The 19275-nt window shown below is 37.9% G+C and overlaps 1 protein-coding gene across 18 annotated transcripts in view; it reads left to right on the top strand.

Annotated features, from left to right (window-relative positions):
• The window catches only part of Rim (Rab3 interacting molecule), a 68327-nt gene extending 56046 nt beyond the window's left edge, over window positions 1–12281 (top strand). For 15 of the 18 annotated variants that reach the window (XM_072002696.1, XM_072002687.1, XM_072002695.1 and 12 more), the window contains 6 exons: window positions 137–316; window positions 3640–3850; window positions 5654–5868; window positions 6285–6424; window positions 6522–7412; window positions 8411–12281. In XM_072002696.1, coding sequence (XP_071858797.1) covers window positions 137–316; window positions 3640–3850; window positions 5654–5868; window positions 6285–6424; window positions 6522–6728 — 953 coding nt within the window. In that variant the 3' untranslated portion in view covers window positions 6729–7412; window positions 8411–12281. Of the gene's footprint in view, window positions 1–136; window positions 317–1399; window positions 1557–3639; window positions 3851–5653; window positions 5869–6284; window positions 6425–6521; window positions 7413–8410 lie in introns of all 18 variants that reach the window. The other 3 variants (XM_072002691.1, XM_072002694.1, XM_072002693.1) reach the window with 3 other exon arrangements.
• The last annotated feature ends 6994 nt before the right edge of the window (window positions 12282–19275 follow it).

Genomic DNA, 19275 nt, shown 5'->3' with positions numbered 1-19275 from the left:
TATTTTGAATGGAAGTAATTTTTTTTATTGGACAGCCTAACGATGATCGGTATATCTGCGTTAATTTCCTAGTTCTACTCTTCTAGATTCTTTTTCTTTTTATTATTTCCGTGTTCACGCGACGTTTGTTTATTAGACGGTAGTTTGAGCGATACGGCGATCGGTTTGAACGTGGAGGACTCCTCGAGGAGGGGTCGCAAGAGTTCGCCCGGCAGTAAAAGCGGAAGCGGAAGTAGCAGCGGTGGCGGAAGCGCGGTGCAGTATCAATCAGGTCTCGGGAAGAAGAGTAACAGCACCAGTCAGCTGTCCGCCACAGGTAACACATCGTCACACTAGTCGTTTCTTCCAATTTCACATTTTAAACGTTGCGTGCGGTGTATTGCTACTTTGTTCGGGAAATTCGATAAGTTCAAGAGCGGTCGCGTGAAGACGTTTTTCTATTTCGCATTCATATTATTCTCGCGCGATTTCTAGACTATCTTCTCTGTCTCTTCTTTCTATCTGGCATCTTAATGTAGTCAGTTTCTTTGTAATATATCGATAGTTCCTCGAATAATAGCATAGCATTAGTTTAGCGCCATTAGTGAGTAGACCTACGGTGTGCTCTCGCTATATTTTTCTCGTCAATTTCAAGAAGATTATTTGATTAAAAATTTGTACGCTTCGTTCACATCACACGTGACAAGATGTGACGATCAAAAAGCGGATTTTCACGAGTTCCACGGGAAAATCCGCGAAGTAGAGCGAAGGAAGCGGTACAAACGATATCAAGAGCACACGGTAGAAGAGCAAAAAACCCAGTAAACGGGGCAGTATGTACATTCTAATCGTATTCTTGTTTTCTCCGCCATCCCTCCTCATCTCTATCCGCCTCTCTTCGACATGAACACATTCACACTTTACTTCTACCAACCAACTATCTCTCGACGCTGGGGACCATTCACGTCATCGATCTGCACCCACCTGCACGATTTCTCATCGTGGCGGGCTATATCGTCGCTCGCGCGATCGTGTCACGGGACAACACTCGACGCGGATCATCCCGATCGATCGCTGGAAACGATCGCTCTACTATTACGCAAAAACGTTGAAACAAAACACTCAAAAAAAAAAAAAAATTATACTACAACTCTGCCACGAGAAAAATTTTTACATACGCACCACGCATATATCGATACTATATATATGCAAATTAACACAACAAAATCACAATTCACCGCTCTTCTACTATGAAAACAACATCTACTACTACCATCACTACAACCACTACTTCTACTACTACTACTTCTACTACTACTGCTACTACTACTACAACTACAACAAAAAAACTATATCACGTCACGCAAAAACCATAACATACCACGTGCGTCTGTTGGTGGTACATGCGTGGGCGACGAAGGACGAAAACGGCGGCTAGGATTCGGGAAGAAGGGCAAGTCCTCCTTTACAGTTCATAGGAGCGAGGAAGTATTGCCGGAGGACACGGCCAGCGGAAGGAGCGGAAGGCAACCGAGTTCCGCAAGCAGCGACGGCGAGGGTAGCGGCGACGGGGACAGGTCCGAACACACTCTGCAAAATATATCATCCCCGTTTTAATTGTTTCTCCTTTTTTGATTTCAATCCCCTATTTTCGTTACGTGGGAGCGTTCGGCACGGTGTCATCGACACGCGAATTTCTTTAACATATATTTATACAGACGTTGTATGAAACAAATACGCGCGTTAGATCTGTCGATTCTTCAGCGGTTAAATTTATTAACGATAATTAGCAGTCCATTCGAGAGGATGTCGTAGCAGCCTTCGGCGAAATGTGAGTACAAGTTACAGAGAGATACAGAGAGGCAAGAAGAACGACAGCAGCGTGATCAGTCTACGACATTTCTATGAACAACAACAACAACCATAAAACACGCAGCACATTCCTCTTTAGACAGAAGTTGTGCTTTAGAGAGGGGAGTGACGCGAAATTGTTCGTGACTATCGTTGGAAAATACTTTCTTCGACATTTTTAATAATCAAACTTCGGGTTGCGATTATTTATTATTATTTAATTGTTGAAGAAAGTATTTTCGAGGTTGCACGGTTCTCCAAATAGTCGCGAAACGATTTACAAGTCACTTCCCATAGATCGTAGAGACTGTTTCTACGTAGTAGCGATACGTAACTTTTAGATGAACGTTTGCACGAGTTTCCTGAGCTGTGTAGAGCTCGATGAAGTTGTTCATCCAGTTCTATCGAGAAGAAACAGGTTGTATTTCAAGAACCTTACGTATTAGCTGCTCAAGTATATTTGTTCATGTCGGACTGTCTTATTCGTGACTCTGTAGCTAAAGCGCCGGCCAAAGATTGATGCTGGCAATACGTCGCGTTGTCTATCTGTTTTGTATAGCTTTTCAACTTATAGATGAAACATGTGGTCAACTTGTTGCGAATCACGATTACGATCGAGACTTACACACGACGGTAGGTAAGTTGACCACCTGGTTCGTTGTCGTTTATTTTATTAGAAGCCGCTGTTGATACGTGCTTACTGGTGAAGGTTACTTCACCCACTACGGCTTTTCGTTTCTTGATGTCTTCGAGCGATGCAGTGTTTTCATGCGCATATTTCTACATATACGTGCATATATATACATGGATATACATATATCTCGATATTATTTTTGTTTTTTTTTTTTTTAATTTCTTTTTCATTACAAAGCAAAACAGGTTCGTTGATTGTAGCACACGAGTCTTGTACATTTTGCCTGTCGACACTTATGTACTTCTCGAAAGTTCGGTGAAACGCGAGCAAATGTGAAATACTCGCTTACACCGTAGATGTTCAGAGAGAAACGAACGAGTCTTCGTAGGATTAAACCCTTCTGTACACTTCTGTGTTACACGAACACAACACGCAAATACATCTGTATGAATATACATATAATATATATATATACATAGCTGCAGCGAATTTTCCTATAGCAGAACTATAGATGTGACGTTTTGTTGATGATACACTTACAAAAATTTAGCTTGTGACGCTTTCTGCGCGCTTCTGATTGCAGGTGCGACCACACAACAGAGTCAGAGGGCTCTTGAATTTCCGTCAGCTGTTAATTATTGCCCTATCGTATTCTTTCTTTCAGAGAGCAGGAGTTTAACCCCATCGAGGAACGAGATATTTCGCAGGCCTTGTACCACGAAATCGTCATTGATATCATGGACTTTGAAAGACCGATTCGAGCATACAGGCCATCGAAGTCTTTTTCCACGAGATACGTAGTAGTTAACCGATCTGAAAGCACCTTTCCTTTACTTGTCTATCTTCCAAAACCTTCATCGAATTCATTCACATAGTCAGAATTTCATCCAGGTGTACATGTGTATTCTCTCTTATCACTTCCTCGATTTTTGTTATGAGAGAAAATTCGAACGAGCGGTGAACGAAAAGAAGGAAGCGAGGATACTGTGAGAATGAGCGAATGAAAGGGAGAGAAAGAGAGCTAGATTCGTCGTGATAAAAATAATCGAAAGAGAAACGCACGGCGACCACCTGGAGCTGGATGAAAGAGAAAAGGGCTGCGGCAGACGCGATGCGGGAATCACAATGAAAGATCATAGCTTTAGCGGTTGTTTCTTGTTTGATTTACAACGCAGAGTGCGGTATCGGCGGGATCTTCGTCGGAAGCGGTGTCGCGGAGGCACGCGCCGGTTTATCGAGCCGGAAACGCAACAGCACGCCGAGCAGCATACAGCGTTCCGAGGAGATCGTACCCTATCAACGCTTTGAATCCGGGAAACAGTCGGGATCGTTGGCCAGTGACACAGCCGGAAGTCTCAACTCGATCTCTAGTTCCGAAGGAAGCTCGTAAGTAGTGGCCTCCACCGACCGATTCTGCAGCCGGAACTGCGAGACTCCTTGCTGTCTGTCTCTTTCAAAACTTTTTCTTCTTCTCTGTCTACTCTGTCTTCTACTTTTTCAAAAACTATCTACTATCTTTCCAGCAGGGTTACTTCGTGAGCTTTAAATGTACCGAAAGGAGAATAGATCGGTAATTTCGCTGACTCAGAAATTCCGAGTGTTGGATTAACCCTGCTAATGATTCTCTGACTTCTCTGTCTGACTCTGTCTTTCCGTTTCTACTTTCACCGTGCTCTTCGGATAACCTTTTTATTGTTTACTGCACAGGAGATCGCGATACGTGAAACGTGGATCGTTTTGTCTTTCGACGTGTGATTGAGCTGATGTGTATGCCCAGCATTGATGTTTTGCTCATTCATGCTTTTTACCCCTTCCTTCTTTTTACACCCATATCATTTTCCTTTGTGCAGACAAGCGATTCTTTTATCCCTTGGTTGACGTAATTAGTCATGAAAAAAGGAGGAACTTGGAAGAACCAGAAATGGAAGCACATCGCAAGAATGTCTCATATTTTCTGTTCCTTAATTATTCGTTTTAAGTTTCATTTATTTCGTATTTTATATATCGATGTAATATCAATGTCTCTTGATGCTGTTATCATGTTTTCCTTTGTCAATGTTATCGTCGTCTTGGCTTACTGCTTGGCTAAATAATCGTCAAAGCACCACTGTATGTGAACCACACTCTGTGTATATATGTGTTCCATCATTGTAAATCATTTCCCTTGTCCACCTACCACAGATATTTCTATTCATAAAATCCTATATATTCCATCTTAAATATATGACCGTAGAATTATCTATATCTACGAATCCCCAATATTCTGGTAAACGTTATTTTTCAACGATCAAGCGCAGTGTACATATAATATATCCCGATTAATTCTTTACTCCTAAAAAAATTATCAGGATAACACACGAAAAGGTTAATGTATTAGAAATAAAACGACGCCAACGTCCTACACTAAATTCTTTCATTTCATACGATATAGCAACAAGGACGATAAAGCGTTCCAGTAAATAGGGGCAGATTTTAGACAATAAGACAGCGAAAGGTAATCCTGAACCGTAAGTTAAGAACAATTATTCTGGATTAAGTATCAAAAAAGCATGAATAGACATAGTACAATTAGTCGATTCAACAATAATCAGAAACTACACGTAACCGTAAGTGGTAGACGTACGATGACAAAGGAGACAGCTGATTATTGTTGAAGGATATTATACTTGGTATGGTAACTCGCTCATAGAATGGTCTGCATGCACCGACAGCCTGCTACGTTCTCCAACCTTACAATTTTCTTCGTACACTATATATATTTACTCGCTACACCAACACTATACTCGCAGCGTGAGTTCTTCTTGTCTAAAATTGAATGAGGTGTGCTCTCTCTTTTCGCACTTCCGTCGAAGACTTGCGAGAATCGTCCCTCGCTCCCGCGGAACGATCTCTTAACGATTCGTTTATTTAATCCCTTCCCTTTTACGTTCGATCGTCATCAACTCGATCAAACTAACGAACTGAAGAAAGTATCGATACGAACGAATAATCATAATCTATCGATGAATACATACACACACATATATATATGTATATCATCGATTTACGATGTTGTGAATCGAACTTCCCTCGAAATTTTCTGTTAGCCCCGTTTGTCCTGTATTTTATTTTCAATTCTTACCCTGAATTTTACTGACATACTTCAGAGACTTTCATCGACCACTAAACGTTTGATTTTGGGAACTGCAGTTGGTCTCCCAGTCTACGAATGACAGGCGAAACCGGCCAACTGAGAGATTTCATCGAAGATCTTGGGCCTGGCCAAGTGGTCGGAAGGCAGGCGCTTGGTGCTCGCTGCCTTGGCGAGATCCAGCTTTCGCTCACCCAGAAAAAAGGCTACCTTGAAGTGGAGGTCATACGTGCCAAAGATCTTAAACCGAAACAGGGCACTAAAGCCATTCCAGGTTCGTTGCGAATCCTTGCACTGGTTCCATTTGTGCCGGGGGCCTTTCTAATACTAGAACTACCGATGACTAAGATATAAAACTAAGGTACCAAAAGCAAGCTAATCGTGTATGAAAAAATACGTATATTTCAATAATGCACTAATAAATTCAATAACGCACTGATATAAATTTATAAAATTTGCTAGCGAAGAAATATATATCGCAAGAGAAAAGGTAAGTCTTTATCCACGTACTATACACATTTAAGATCAAAGAAAATCTCTAAAATAGACTCGTGTAAATATATAAAATTTCTCTAAAAAATTACGAATTCTATTGGTTCTAGTATTAGCAACCCTTCCACAATTTTTTAGAACACTGATCCAGTAAATTGAATTACCATCTATCAGTTGTGACTTTTTCCGCTATTTTAGCTTCCTACGTGAAAGTTTACTTGGTGAACGGGAAGAAGTGTATCGCGAAAGCGAAAACGATGGCAGCCAGAAAAACGTTGGACCCGTTCTACCAGCAGTCGTTAGCCTTTAGAGAAAATTGCCGGGGTTGTATACTGCAGGTATTTAATTATAAATTACTTTCGTTTTATTTCTGTCAAGATTCTATTCCGTTTATAATATCGATTTATCGGTTTTGTGTTTTCTACGTGATTCTAGGTAACAGTGTGGGGTGATTACGGCCGATTAGAAGGGAGAAAAGTGTTCATGGGCATTGCGCAGATCGTGTTGGACGAACTGAACCTCAATGAGATGGTGTTCGGGTGGTATAAGCTGTTTGGCAACATATCCCTGGTCAGTGGACCTCCATCCTTAGCTTTATCCCGTCGATCCTCGGCCACGTCCTTAGAGTCCTTTAAGATTTAAAGAGCTCTTCCATCTAGTATTCTCTTTACGTGTAATCCGACGGTGGCTCGAGCTTCTTTTAATTCCCAACGGAAAGAGTAAGAAAAAAGCCAAAAAAAAAGAAGGTATCGAGTCTATTCTTAATCGCGTTTGTCCATATAACGAATACATTTCCTTTTTCAAAGTGAATCCATATATAATAGTTGTTTGCAAATATTCAAAGATCGTTAAAAAAAGAATAAAACGCGTACATTATAAGTAAAATTGACAAAGATTTTCATGGAGATTTCTCGCGATACATGTCCGTTCCATTGTTCCCCCTTGTAAAGATATTCGTGTATTAACGTTCGAAATTCGAGAACGATTTATCGATAGACCGTCGGCTCTGAATACGGTAAAAGAAAAGTCAGTTACGATCGATGTCAGTAACGAGAAGAACTATATAATATAGAGAGAGAAGAGTTTGCGTGGCTATATTGGGCAAGTGAGTTCGTGTTGTTGAACAAAACGAGAAAAGTGTGTTTTATTTGCAAGGTAACCGCGAGAATGGGAAAAGTGTGAAAGGTCGTACGAGAGGACATGTCTTTCTAGAAACACCACTAGCACATCACATATCATGTACGGCATATCAGATGAGCCACTAGTCTTTATGTAGACTAGATGTAGAGATAGCAGCCATGTTCCTGGAGCGCCAGATAGTTTTAGGTACGCACTGAGATCAACGCATCGTTCCTAAATAATTGATTCGAACGATTTCACATGGATACTTGACCCCATAGTTCTTTCATATTCTCCAATCTTCGTAAAAAGTTTGAGAAGCTTAACTTGACTGAAGTATTTTTGAAGTATCCACGTGAAGTCTATGGACGTGTGTTGTTAAAAATTCCCCTTGTGTCTTCGTTTTACACTGAAATTACCCTACTGGCTTCTAAATTCTCTGTCTTGGTGGCCAATTTGTTCCTCGACGGCAACGAAGTGACGATAATTCAATGACGAACACGCGCCAAACATTCTGCCGATCCAGAATCGAAACTTCGTCGCCGTTTCTCTGTCTTTTTATCCGTTTCTTTCTCTGAGCATTCGCCAACTCGTACAACTCTTTCAGCTCGTTTTTTTCGTCTAAATTTTTTACTGCGAAATACCTGTGTCTGTTCTCCTGAAAGTGTCACTTCGCAATCTCTCGCTGTTCTTTCTTTTCCTTTTCTTTTTCCATTATACTCGCAGCCACGAGTATCTGTAGACAACCTGATATTGCTTGATTACGTGTGTTACTTTGTTAATCTGGAATTCTGCATAGTATTGCACTTCTATTTCGCAACCTCTTTCAACAATTTTCATTCCAATGTGGAGGAACCTGCCCGATTTTGTAAAATAAATGTCTCGTTAAAAAAAAAAAAAAAAAAGAAAGATATGCAAAGGTAAGTCTGCCGTATTCGGAGTCCCTTGTTCAAATCTTCTTCAATGTTTGCTACAAATATCAAGGATGCCAACGATCCAAAGTGATATACCGAGTGATATCCCAAAAAATGCAACACCTCTTCTCCCAATCTGAATTCTTATTTTTAACTGTGTACATACGACTTGTAGTTATTCCCATCGTTTATCTACTTGTCATTGTTCCTCTTATATACGATGTTTCTATGGATATTACTGCACCTGGAATCGAACGCTCGACTGATCTGTACCTCTCGTTTCCTTTACAGTGAAAGCAACGCAGAGATACTCGATACGAGATCGATACGAATTTCAACGTGGTGTGCTATGAGAAAGGGGTGCCGAACGGTGTTTCGATGTTCGATGTTGAAGTGAAACGAAGAACGAGAAAAGCAGTGAAGTGGTGAAATTTGTTGAAAATGGTAAACGTCGTAACGAACGGTGATGTGACGCGAACATTATAAATCATCGTCACGAACCACTAACGAAATTTTAAGTAATATTATCGTTTCGCGTATTCGCGATAGACATTTCAAATAATATTTGTACATAATTTAGGACGCTCCGAGTGTTGACGCCAGTGACGATTTTCAGAAATACAACAAAAAAAGACAGTCGCATTTAAAGAACAATCAAATGAACAAATTAAAAAACAAAAAGATATATTGAAAGAAGAAAAACAACAGATAAATATACTTGGAACTCGTTGTCAAAGTTTTTAGCCACGAAATATCATCGTCAGAGAGCGAGAGAGAGGGAGAGAGAGAGAGAGAGAAAGGAAGAGAAAGAGAGAGAGAGAGAGAGAGAGCGAGAGCGTATATTATTTATTGTAAATATTATAACAATGATATATATACATATATATGAATTCGCGATACGTATGCGCGCAGGTGTTTACAAAATGATGAACAATTGCCTTGACCGTTGTGTTCTCGTTGTCCCGTTGCCCTCGCGATTTCGAGCATCGCGGCACCACCCGCGCTCCATATTGATTTTTACTACCACGATCAAGAAAATAGAGCTCGAGACGAAGAAGATATTCGTCGAGTCTTGTGTCGCGTTTGATCCGTCGAAATCGGCCGCGAATTCGAAGGCGTCGCGAGGCGAACGGGAACGAGGCCGAGAAATATCATGAATTAGCGAATTGTTGTTGAACGTTAAAGTAGCCCATCTTCAACTATTTTGCGCGAGAGAGTACGTGTGCGTGTGTGCGTGAGAAAGAAAGAGAGAAGTAAAGTGCTAACTATATCGACTGTCGTATATTGTGATTCTGTTAGTTTTTATTTAATTGTCGAAAAACCTCACGAATCGGATGTTTACGCGTAAGGGGACAGCCGTGTACGATTTAGAATCTTTTATTCTCTTTATCAACTTGCACTCGACTTTCAACGGAACGCTCGTTTTTTTAACGTGAATATTTACTGAACGAACCGCCCACGTAATTCAACACGACGTCCGTGATATTCGCGTCTCGTTTCGTCGCGGGACTCGCCGCGGAAACCGTGTACTGTGCGATACACACTGCTGACGAACCTTTCGGGAAAGGAAGTGTGAAACGACGCTCGACCTCGGGCAACGAACGAGGCGAACGATCGTGAAACTCACAATCGATTTTATATCTCTTAATTCTCATGTTATGTGTTCGATCTTTGTCTGTGCATTTGTCTGGTCACTTGTGAACACAATTCGATGAGCATGCACGTGTACGTAGAGAATATCTATAGCATTAAACACTTGATTAACGAACGTGATTTTCTTTTCGCTGATTGTGCTTGCAACATGTAAATTCTCTTTACACGAAAAAAACGAAAAAAAAAAGGAAAGAAAAATGGGAATAGAGAAAGAATAACCGGAGGGGAAAGACGAGAAAAAGAATCATTGATTACAAAGACAAATAAGAAAAAGGGGAATTACTCGAGTCGAAGATTAGAAATAACCTGCGAATTTAACTGCTTTGAACAAAATACTAATACGCTCTGCTTTTGGATTGCACGTATACATTCGGTAAGAAATACAATTACCTGTGGTCGTCCATTATTATCACGAGAAATTGAGTTCGTTCCCTTACATCGCTTCAATTCTCGTTTGCTACTCTTTAAAAGGTACTCTCCTTGGATATTGATCGACGTCACTGAAATAGAGTCACCGTTTTTCTTTCGGAGATACCGCAGAATAGCTACTTTGATAGCATGCAGGGGTTTAAAATTTGCCAACGAATTTAATTTTTTTTTTTTAATATATCCCCTTTTCTTTATGATGCTCAAATAGAAGATTTCAGATATTAAAATAAGAATTTCCAAGTTTTTCTAAGTCAGTGACTTCGACATCGATATCTTGAAATTGTCTACGCTTAAAAAATTCGATGTCACGCTACTGTGCTTTCAATTTTCTCGCGACGATTCTCATTTTCTTCTTGTCATTGCACTCTGTCATATTATCCACTATCGCCACGCAAAAATTCTACAAAATTCTACAGAGTCCAAAGCAAGAGCAGAACGGTGAAACGTAATCACGATATAAGGGCTTAGCTTCGAGAATAAAACAGAGACGAGACGGACGAAATAGTGAGAAACTCGATTATTTTGCGGCGAATTCTATAGATAGGAGGAACCATCTGGTAACCGGGTAATCGATCGATCATTATTACGTGGAGAATGTATAAAAAAAGAGGCGATATCTTATCATATCTATAACATGCTTGAATTAGTGGACAGAACGTGCAGCATGGGAATAAAAAAAAAAAAAAAACGAAAAAAAGAAGCTTTTTTTACTCGTGGAGATAAAAAAAAAAGATACAAACCAAACGTAGAGCTCTATCAGACGCGACGACTTGTAATGTAAACTATCAAGTGAAGAAACGATGAAAAAAAAATTACTATTGTAAGACAATTTCTAAATAAAACATTTTGCAAGTGCATGACTTATATTAGTAGGCTCTTGGAACAATGACTACATAATTAATCACACAGCAAAGTATAAACTCTGTATTAGTGGCTAACACTTGATAAGGAGAAAAATATACAAGACGAATTATGTAATACGTTCAGTTTGTAATCCGCTGGTTACTTGCAGTTGTAAGATCCTTCGCGAAATTCGTTCGACCTTTATGTAGTCGGAATTACTACTATTTTTTTTTTTTTTTTTTTTATTAATTTATATTTCATTCGTAAATGAAATGATAGCGTACAAATTGAACAAAAATTCAATGCGATGAAATTAAAGTAGCTTGAACGTTTTTATTCTCTCCTTTCATATTTGTTATAGCATATTTGTTATGTGGTAAAATTGTACGAAGAAGTTTCGCGAAGATCTTATCGTTGCGATACTATTAACGCTTACGATATAAAGTACTGCATATCCTATACAAACGTAGGACCTTTATAATTAGTAGCCGGTTTTAAGAAATTCTAAACGAGAGAAAGAGCAAAAGCGCGAAGAAAACGGGTTTACTTTAATATAATAACATCGATAAAGTAATTCAGAGAACTATGATAAGAACATCCGCAAATTCTCGTAGAAAATTGCGCTAGAAATTTTGAAGGGAATCAAAAGCGAAAACCAGCTGGCTAGATGTGAAGAATGATAAATCAGATATATTGTGTTTCATTTAACGTAATTTTGATCTAATTTCTACCTTGACTTTCTTCGCAGCATCAATTTTTTATTTGCTATTTGTTTATTTGAGTATCTTTTAAATTATTTTATTAAAAAATATGTTCAATAAAAGTAAAGAAAATTTTATTCTCTCTAAACTAAAATTTGATAAGCGCATAACTTATTTACCATTTGTTTTGACAATCGTCAAGTGTTGCTGAAGAAAAACAATGCAAGTGGAGGAACAACGCGAAGGGAGCCAAGGTGAAGCTTCTTAATTTTCACACTCTTGCCATGCCCATTTGTACATAGGCATGCTCAATCTTAGGATCGAACACGCATCGTGAATCACATATATATTATATATACACATATACATACAAATAGTATTAACTACGGAAACGAACAAATTAATATCCAACTTTGTACCTATATACTTACAAATTAACTTAAACGAAAACGAAATAGAGGGTTGGAAGGGAGATAGAAAAAAAAAAAGAAGAGAAATACTTTCGAACAAATATAATCGAGTCGAATAAAAAACAATGGCTGATACGAGATAGAAGGGGGCGTCATATTGAGAAAAAAAAGAGAAAATAAATTAAACGCAAAGAGAGATAGAATGAGTAAATAATAAGATTTACACGGAATGCAGAAAATCTGAGAGCCAAGGGGTACCACTTTTGTCAAATTTAGAGAGCCAATTTAGGTTTACGATTATGATATAGGGTATGCGAGGAAGAACGAGTGCGAGAACAGAAAGAAAGAAAGAAAGAAAGAAAGAGAAGCAGGGAAACAAGACAAAAAACAGAGGGACATTGTCAACGATTTCTTTACAATGAAATTCATTACTTACTTAAAAAATTCGTAGCGAAGATCCAGCGTAGCATAGAAGTGTTCCTGTAATCGCGTCGAACGGTATCTCGATCGATCACGTGCCTCGAATTCGTCACATTTACACTGAATTTCGGCAAAGTCGTGCACAAACGAACATGTAATAATCGCACTGAATAAGATCGTTTCGACGGAACTCAGAAATACTTAAATAGACATTTGTCAAATGCCTCAATCACGCGACTTCCGGATGCATACCTCTGATTCACGTAGTCTACCGCGAGTGTCGCTCACGACGTAATCGACGCACGCTATCGATCGTACGATCACGCGGACACCGATTCTCGAATATCGATGAGGCAAACTTCATACCGTTCGAATAGCGCGCGTTTTACCGCCCGAAACGGTTTCTAATTTATCTGTACGAGACGAAATCTGTCCGGATTTATTTCGAAAAGGAACACGGAGGAGTACGGGCGAGAGAGCGAGAAAGAAAGAAAGGTAGAGAGCGAGGACGAGAAAAAGGTAGAGAGCGAGGACGAGAGAAAGGCAGAGAGCGAGGACGAGAGAAAGGCAGAGAGCGAGGACGAGAGAAAGGCAGAGAGCGAGGACGAGAGAAAGGCAGAGAGTGAGGACGAGAGAAAGGCAGAGAGCGAGGACGAGAGAAAGGCAGAGAGCGAGGACGAGAGAAAGGCAGAGAGCGAGGACGAGAGAAAGGCAGAGAGCGAGGACGAGAGAAAGGCAGAGAGCGTGGAATATTACGAGAAAAAAAGGTGCGTCATTTTCGTTAAAAAAAAGATGAGAGAGAGAGAGAGAGAACAAAAAAGGATAAAGAGATACAAAGGCGAAAAGAATTTAAACAATACGATTAGACAACGTTCCGTGGGAAAACAAAAAGAACTCGGCCGGGAACTCCTCCGACGATTTCTTTTTCTTTCGTCCCCGGTGAAATGTCTGGGATCTCACGTGAAACCGTTTTTAATCCTAGTTCTGTATATATCACTGGTTCGGCCAACCGGTAATAAAAAAAAAGAAAAAAAAATTTTCGAAAAGCAGCACTGCTACGATTCGAGGAGTTCATGGCGGGATCTACGCGGAATGAATTAATATAAAGCGTTAGTGACTGTATCCAGTATAATATATCTGATAAAAGATACCCCTGATGCCAGACATGGCGTGTGACAATAAAGTGATTCAATGATCTCGTCGCATTTCAATCGCAGCCACCTTTTACGATATACAGGCCCACACTTACACACACACACTTACACACACACACACACACACACACACACACGCGCGCGCGCGCGCGCGCGCGCGCGCGCGCGCACACGCACACACACACGAAACACATGATATAGATATGTATATTTTAAACGCAAAACGAGAACGTTTTTTTTGTAAAGTACGAGACGACACCGCCGGAATTCAACGATCACGATGTGTGAAAGAAAGTATCTCATCGTTTTCCGATTAACTCGTTACTCCGCTGTTAATTGATAATGTCAGTAATATTTTTAACAAAATAAAGCTACCTTATTCAAAGCTGAGAGAACGACTCCTTTAAAAATACCTATAGTTCTTGAAATTTCCATTCTATGTTCTTTTCTAAGATTCTATTTTGTTTTAATTCTCTCTCCCTCTTCCCTTCTAAATCCTATTTTCTGTTAATATAAAGTAACACTTAAAACTAAACTTAGAAAGACATTAAGTTATAAAATTTGGATTTATATTTAAAGATTCCGTACACAATTTGTTTTACCTATTAGCGCGTTAAACCGGTATTAGTGATTGCATGTTCATTAGCGATTACGATAAAAATACACAAAATATGTTGAACAAAAAGAATAACTATGTAATAAGAGCAATAATTATGTGTACCATTGTTAGACCTGACATCTTACGGAATTTCTGCGTAGTATCGGAACTAGCGAATGAAGTGAAATGAGATATGCCTTGACACCTGCAATTCAATAAAGAATAAAAATCCATTGACTAATTGTAGGATAAATCTGACATTATGTTATATTGTAGTGTACTGTAGTTATTGAACGAAATGATGAAATCAGCCTCTATGTGATGGGTTTATTGGTCAAGTACAGAGGTTATGTACAGTTTATCACAGACGAAGTACAGAATAGACATGCAATGCCTTTTCGTGTCCTACGTTTTTGGAATCACTCTTTACTATTTTCGTGTCACATGCGACGTTATTGATTCAGTATAGAACTGGTTTGAATTAAACTTAAAGTCTTATATGAAATTATAAATAAAACATAGAACATCCTATAATCCCAAGGAAGTATGGAATTTTATACTTTTACAATATTTCAGTAAGTATTAGAAACTACCGAAATAATGAATTATTGTATACCTATTACGTACATTACACATATACATTACATAGTATTAAAATAATACATAACTGTACGATAATAGTTAAATAATCTAATCAATTAAAGCTTTCAATTAAATTAAAAAAATAGAAGTTTCAAATTGTAATTTCACATATCCCAAACATGTAAATGTGAATTTTCAAACCTTCTTAATTTTCATCTTTGTATTCTCAAATTGATTATTAATTACATATTATCAAGTATAGGTAGTCTGACTCAGAAACCCGTAACATAATTTATTGGTAATCCAAACAGTTAAATTACGTTCAATGAAAGCAGTACTTACTGAAAACAGTAAAACATAAAAATAAAAATAGAAAAAAGATCACTGAAATCTTGCTTCACAAATATACTGAAACTAAGGCTTAAAACTAACTTCGCCACTTAAAATTAAGACTTAAAATTCAGGCTTAAGAGTAAGATTGTAAAACTAAGACTTCAAACAATGAATAAGTTTTCCGCTGTCCCTAAAATTAACTCAATCTAGAATTACAAATAAAACCTACCTGAAAGTATAGCTAAACTAAAGGTAGATATTAGATAGATATTAATCTAAGATACATTATTACATTCGAGCGAAATTTTAAATCTAAAACAGTAAACACTTTGTCAAATCAATTATTCTATTTAGTAATTCAATATTTAAAAGGATTATATGAATAAGCTTTCAACTTTTTGTTCTAAATTAAAAACAATGCATCTTTGTAAGAAAGGCGCTCACAATAAACTTAGCCTATATATATTTATCTTGAAATCTCAATTAAAACTAGAACACGCGTATCCCACGATGCCAATGCGATATTTCGTCCCACGACAGGTGCTAATAATTTATTAAGGTATATTTATCTTATAATTAATTCAAGCAAAGACGCACTCATCCCATGATGTCTTTACGATATCCATTTGAAAAAGAATTTTGAATGACCTAAACTATACTATATTAGCGTAGTTCTTAGCTTGGTATTGTTTTCCAAAGATTAATCAACTGATTAATTTTTGGAAAACGATGCCAATTACCAGATCTCACCACGGGGAGGTGACTACGCACAAGACCCGCCCATGTGTTATTTAACATTACGCATCAATCTCGACATTCAAGCTATTAGCAAGAATGTCGAGTACTCACTCTACTTGATCATGGGCCTGCGTAAAGAGAAGGTTGTTTCGTAGTGTAACTGCGAAACACCTATCTCCTACGCAGCGTTTACATGAATCTTTAAAAACGTAAAACAAAGCATATACAACGCATTTTATACAAATCATACAAATACACAACTTCTACACAGCGATTACATCGATCACTACAAATATTGTACAATAAATGAAAGACACATTACTCCAACTTGAAACGAGGAAAAGAAAATGAAGGTACTGACACTGTATATACCAATTCGTGTCTTGCAAAAGGGACACACGAGTCGCGCTAAACTTTTGAAGATATCGACAAGTTATAAATTTTAACGTGATCGCAATAAGCTTCTCTTAAAAATGGGAAAACAGGAAGAAGCCTAAACAGTCAAACAATGAAAGAAAAATCATTTAGGTATCTAGCATATATATTTAATATGCTATGAAATGTATTTTTTGTAAATTGATAAATCTGAAACAAACTCATTTACTGAATTTGGTATATAAAAGGAACAGGCATCTCTAAAATGAGAACATTTTATACATGAAAGATAAACTACTAATAATGGTCAATTACAGATCAAATTACTATTGATTAAATTTTAGCAAAAATAGAGGATCATTTGTATCTTTTTAATCGAAATTAGGGTTACGTTGAAAACAAGAATTTTAAGTAATTGAATTTAAACTGAATTAAAAATAGAAAATTTTATTTGAAATAACTAAGATGAGAGAAAACCCGATTATTATAAAATCACTTACTTTGTCTTTTAACTTTTAACAGTATCTGTTATTTCCTACAACAACATAGTGACTTGCAATATAGTGAATCGAAAGATATACGTATGAATCATTTTTTGCAGAACTTTTGCTACAAACGTGATGATGATCGCGAATGAACTTTTGTTTCATGCAAATGCAATTCGAATATTTATAAAATTCTACATTACTGTCAAAAGATTGAACATATCACAGTCGGAAAGATCCTAAAAGTTACGATTCTAAGAACGAACAATCACTAGGCATTAATTCTAATAGCAATGAATTAAAGTTCTGTATTTTAGCAATCATGGTAACGTTAACGCTGAACGTTAACGGAATATATCTTATAGCAGTATTTTCAGTAATAAACGTAGCAATAAGGGGCGCATTAATAAGGGGCGCTGAAAAAGAAACAAAACAATAGCCAGAAGGGCTACTAAAATTCGATCGTGTTCCACTCTATATAAACCTGATCAACAAACCGTGAGTGGAACGGAATATTCCTTTTTCGCAACGCTAATTTACCACTAATATTTATGAAGCAGAAAATTCTCAAAATAAAACGCGACGAGTGCTTCGTTTTATCTGCAATATCAATTAATCTACCATAAAAAAAAAGAAATCTGAAAATTTCCGAAATTTGATACGCAACGCTAATAAATATAAATCTACGCACTCGTATTTAAGCAATACGCAACGCTAATAGCGGGAGATCGAAGTGTAACCATTTAAAAGGTTGCTGATGAACGATCACACTTGTACAGCTCTTACAGCTGTATCGTATGATCCAGGAACAGTATCCGACAAATGCAGTCGGAGGGCTTGGGCATTTTGTAAACGCAACTCTACTTAACAAAACGCGATCATTCATTATCGCAACGCTAAAAGGAAAAATAATTAGAACTCGCGATGGCATAACATCGCAACGCTAACTCTTGCAGTAAATATATTGAAAATTACTATTTACTATATGAAAAAGCAACTTGGAATATTCTGGTATTGCTACTTGCAATACTATAAAATTAATTAAAAATTAACATTTGTATAAACCAATTTTAAACAATAGAAAATTCTGATGTGTATAGTTCTATAAGAAATTTTAAAAATTCATAATAAAAATTGCAAACGACAATCGCGATATTGTAATTCGCAACTCTAAAACAAACGCGATTATAATTTTATCGCAACTCTAATTCAAACCGTAATTATTTTCTCGCCACACTAATGAAAAGCCGCGATGTTATTTCGGAACTCTAACTCAACCCGTAATTAATTTCTCGCGACACTAATAGGAAAAATCGCGAATGGGGGGCTAACATATCGCAGTGCAACTATTTAGGAGGTTGCCGATGAACGATCACACTTGCACAGCACATGTAGCTGTATCGTGTGATCCAGGAACAGTGTCCGACAAATGCAGTCGGAGGGTTTGGACATTTTGCAAACGCAACTCTACTTAACAAAACACGATCATTCATCATCGCAACGCTAAAAGGAAAAATAATTAGAACTCGCGATGGAATAATATCGCAACGCTAACTCTTGCAGTGAATTCAATGAAAATTACTGTTTACTATATGAAAAAGCTACTTCAAGTATTCTGGTATTGCTGCTTGCAATACTATAAAATTAATTAAAAACAAACATTTCATAAACTAATTTTAAACAATAAAAAAAGGATAAATTCCGATATGTATAGTTCTATAAGAAATTCTAAAAATACATAATATAAGTTGCAAAAGACAATCGCGATATCGTAATTCGCAACTCTAAAACAAACGCGATTATCATTTTATCGCAACTCTAATTCAAACCGTAATCATTTTCTCGTCACACTAATGAAAAACCGCAATGATACTTCGCAACTCTAATTCAACCCGTAATTAATTTCTCGCGACACTAATAAGAAAAACCGCGATTTGCCCAATGGGATGATGGACCGATATATACATCGGCCAAAAAAGCAAAAACTACTACTACTACTACTACTATTATTACTACAAATACTAAAAGCGAGCATAGTGACGAAGTAGTAGCAATAATGACTTCCCATGCTCTGGATGACCCAGAGAATGGGGAGCCATTAATAGTTGCCCTCTTGAGTGGCAGTTTGCCGGGCCTCTTCGGCGTATAGCCTCTTCTTTCTTCGGGCGCAATGCCCGCTGAAACTTAAATCTAAGCTCGAGTCTTCTAAATCGCAAACAAAAAAAAAACTTATAAAGGTGAAATAAAAATATAAACCGCGGAAACTGATTCAAGTGCACATGGACTGACCAACGATCACAGCGGTGATCGTTGCTCACTCGCGTATGCGTGCTCGAGCAATAAACGTTCGCTTCGAGCCTACTCGCGACCGCGACCGCGAAATTCAAAAAATCGAAAGGCAAAACCAGAGACGAGAGCATGCCCTACTCGTGCCA

Source organism: Bombus fervidus, chromosome 4 (genome assembly GCF_041682495.2).
Source record: "Bombus fervidus isolate BK054 chromosome 4, iyBomFerv1, whole genome shotgun sequence".
Lineage (NCBI taxonomy): Eukaryota > Metazoa > Arthropoda > Insecta > Hymenoptera > Apidae > Bombus > Bombus fervidus.
The sequence above is the reverse complement of the archived record's forward strand: the minus strand, read 5'-3'. Positions and strand labels throughout refer to the sequence as shown.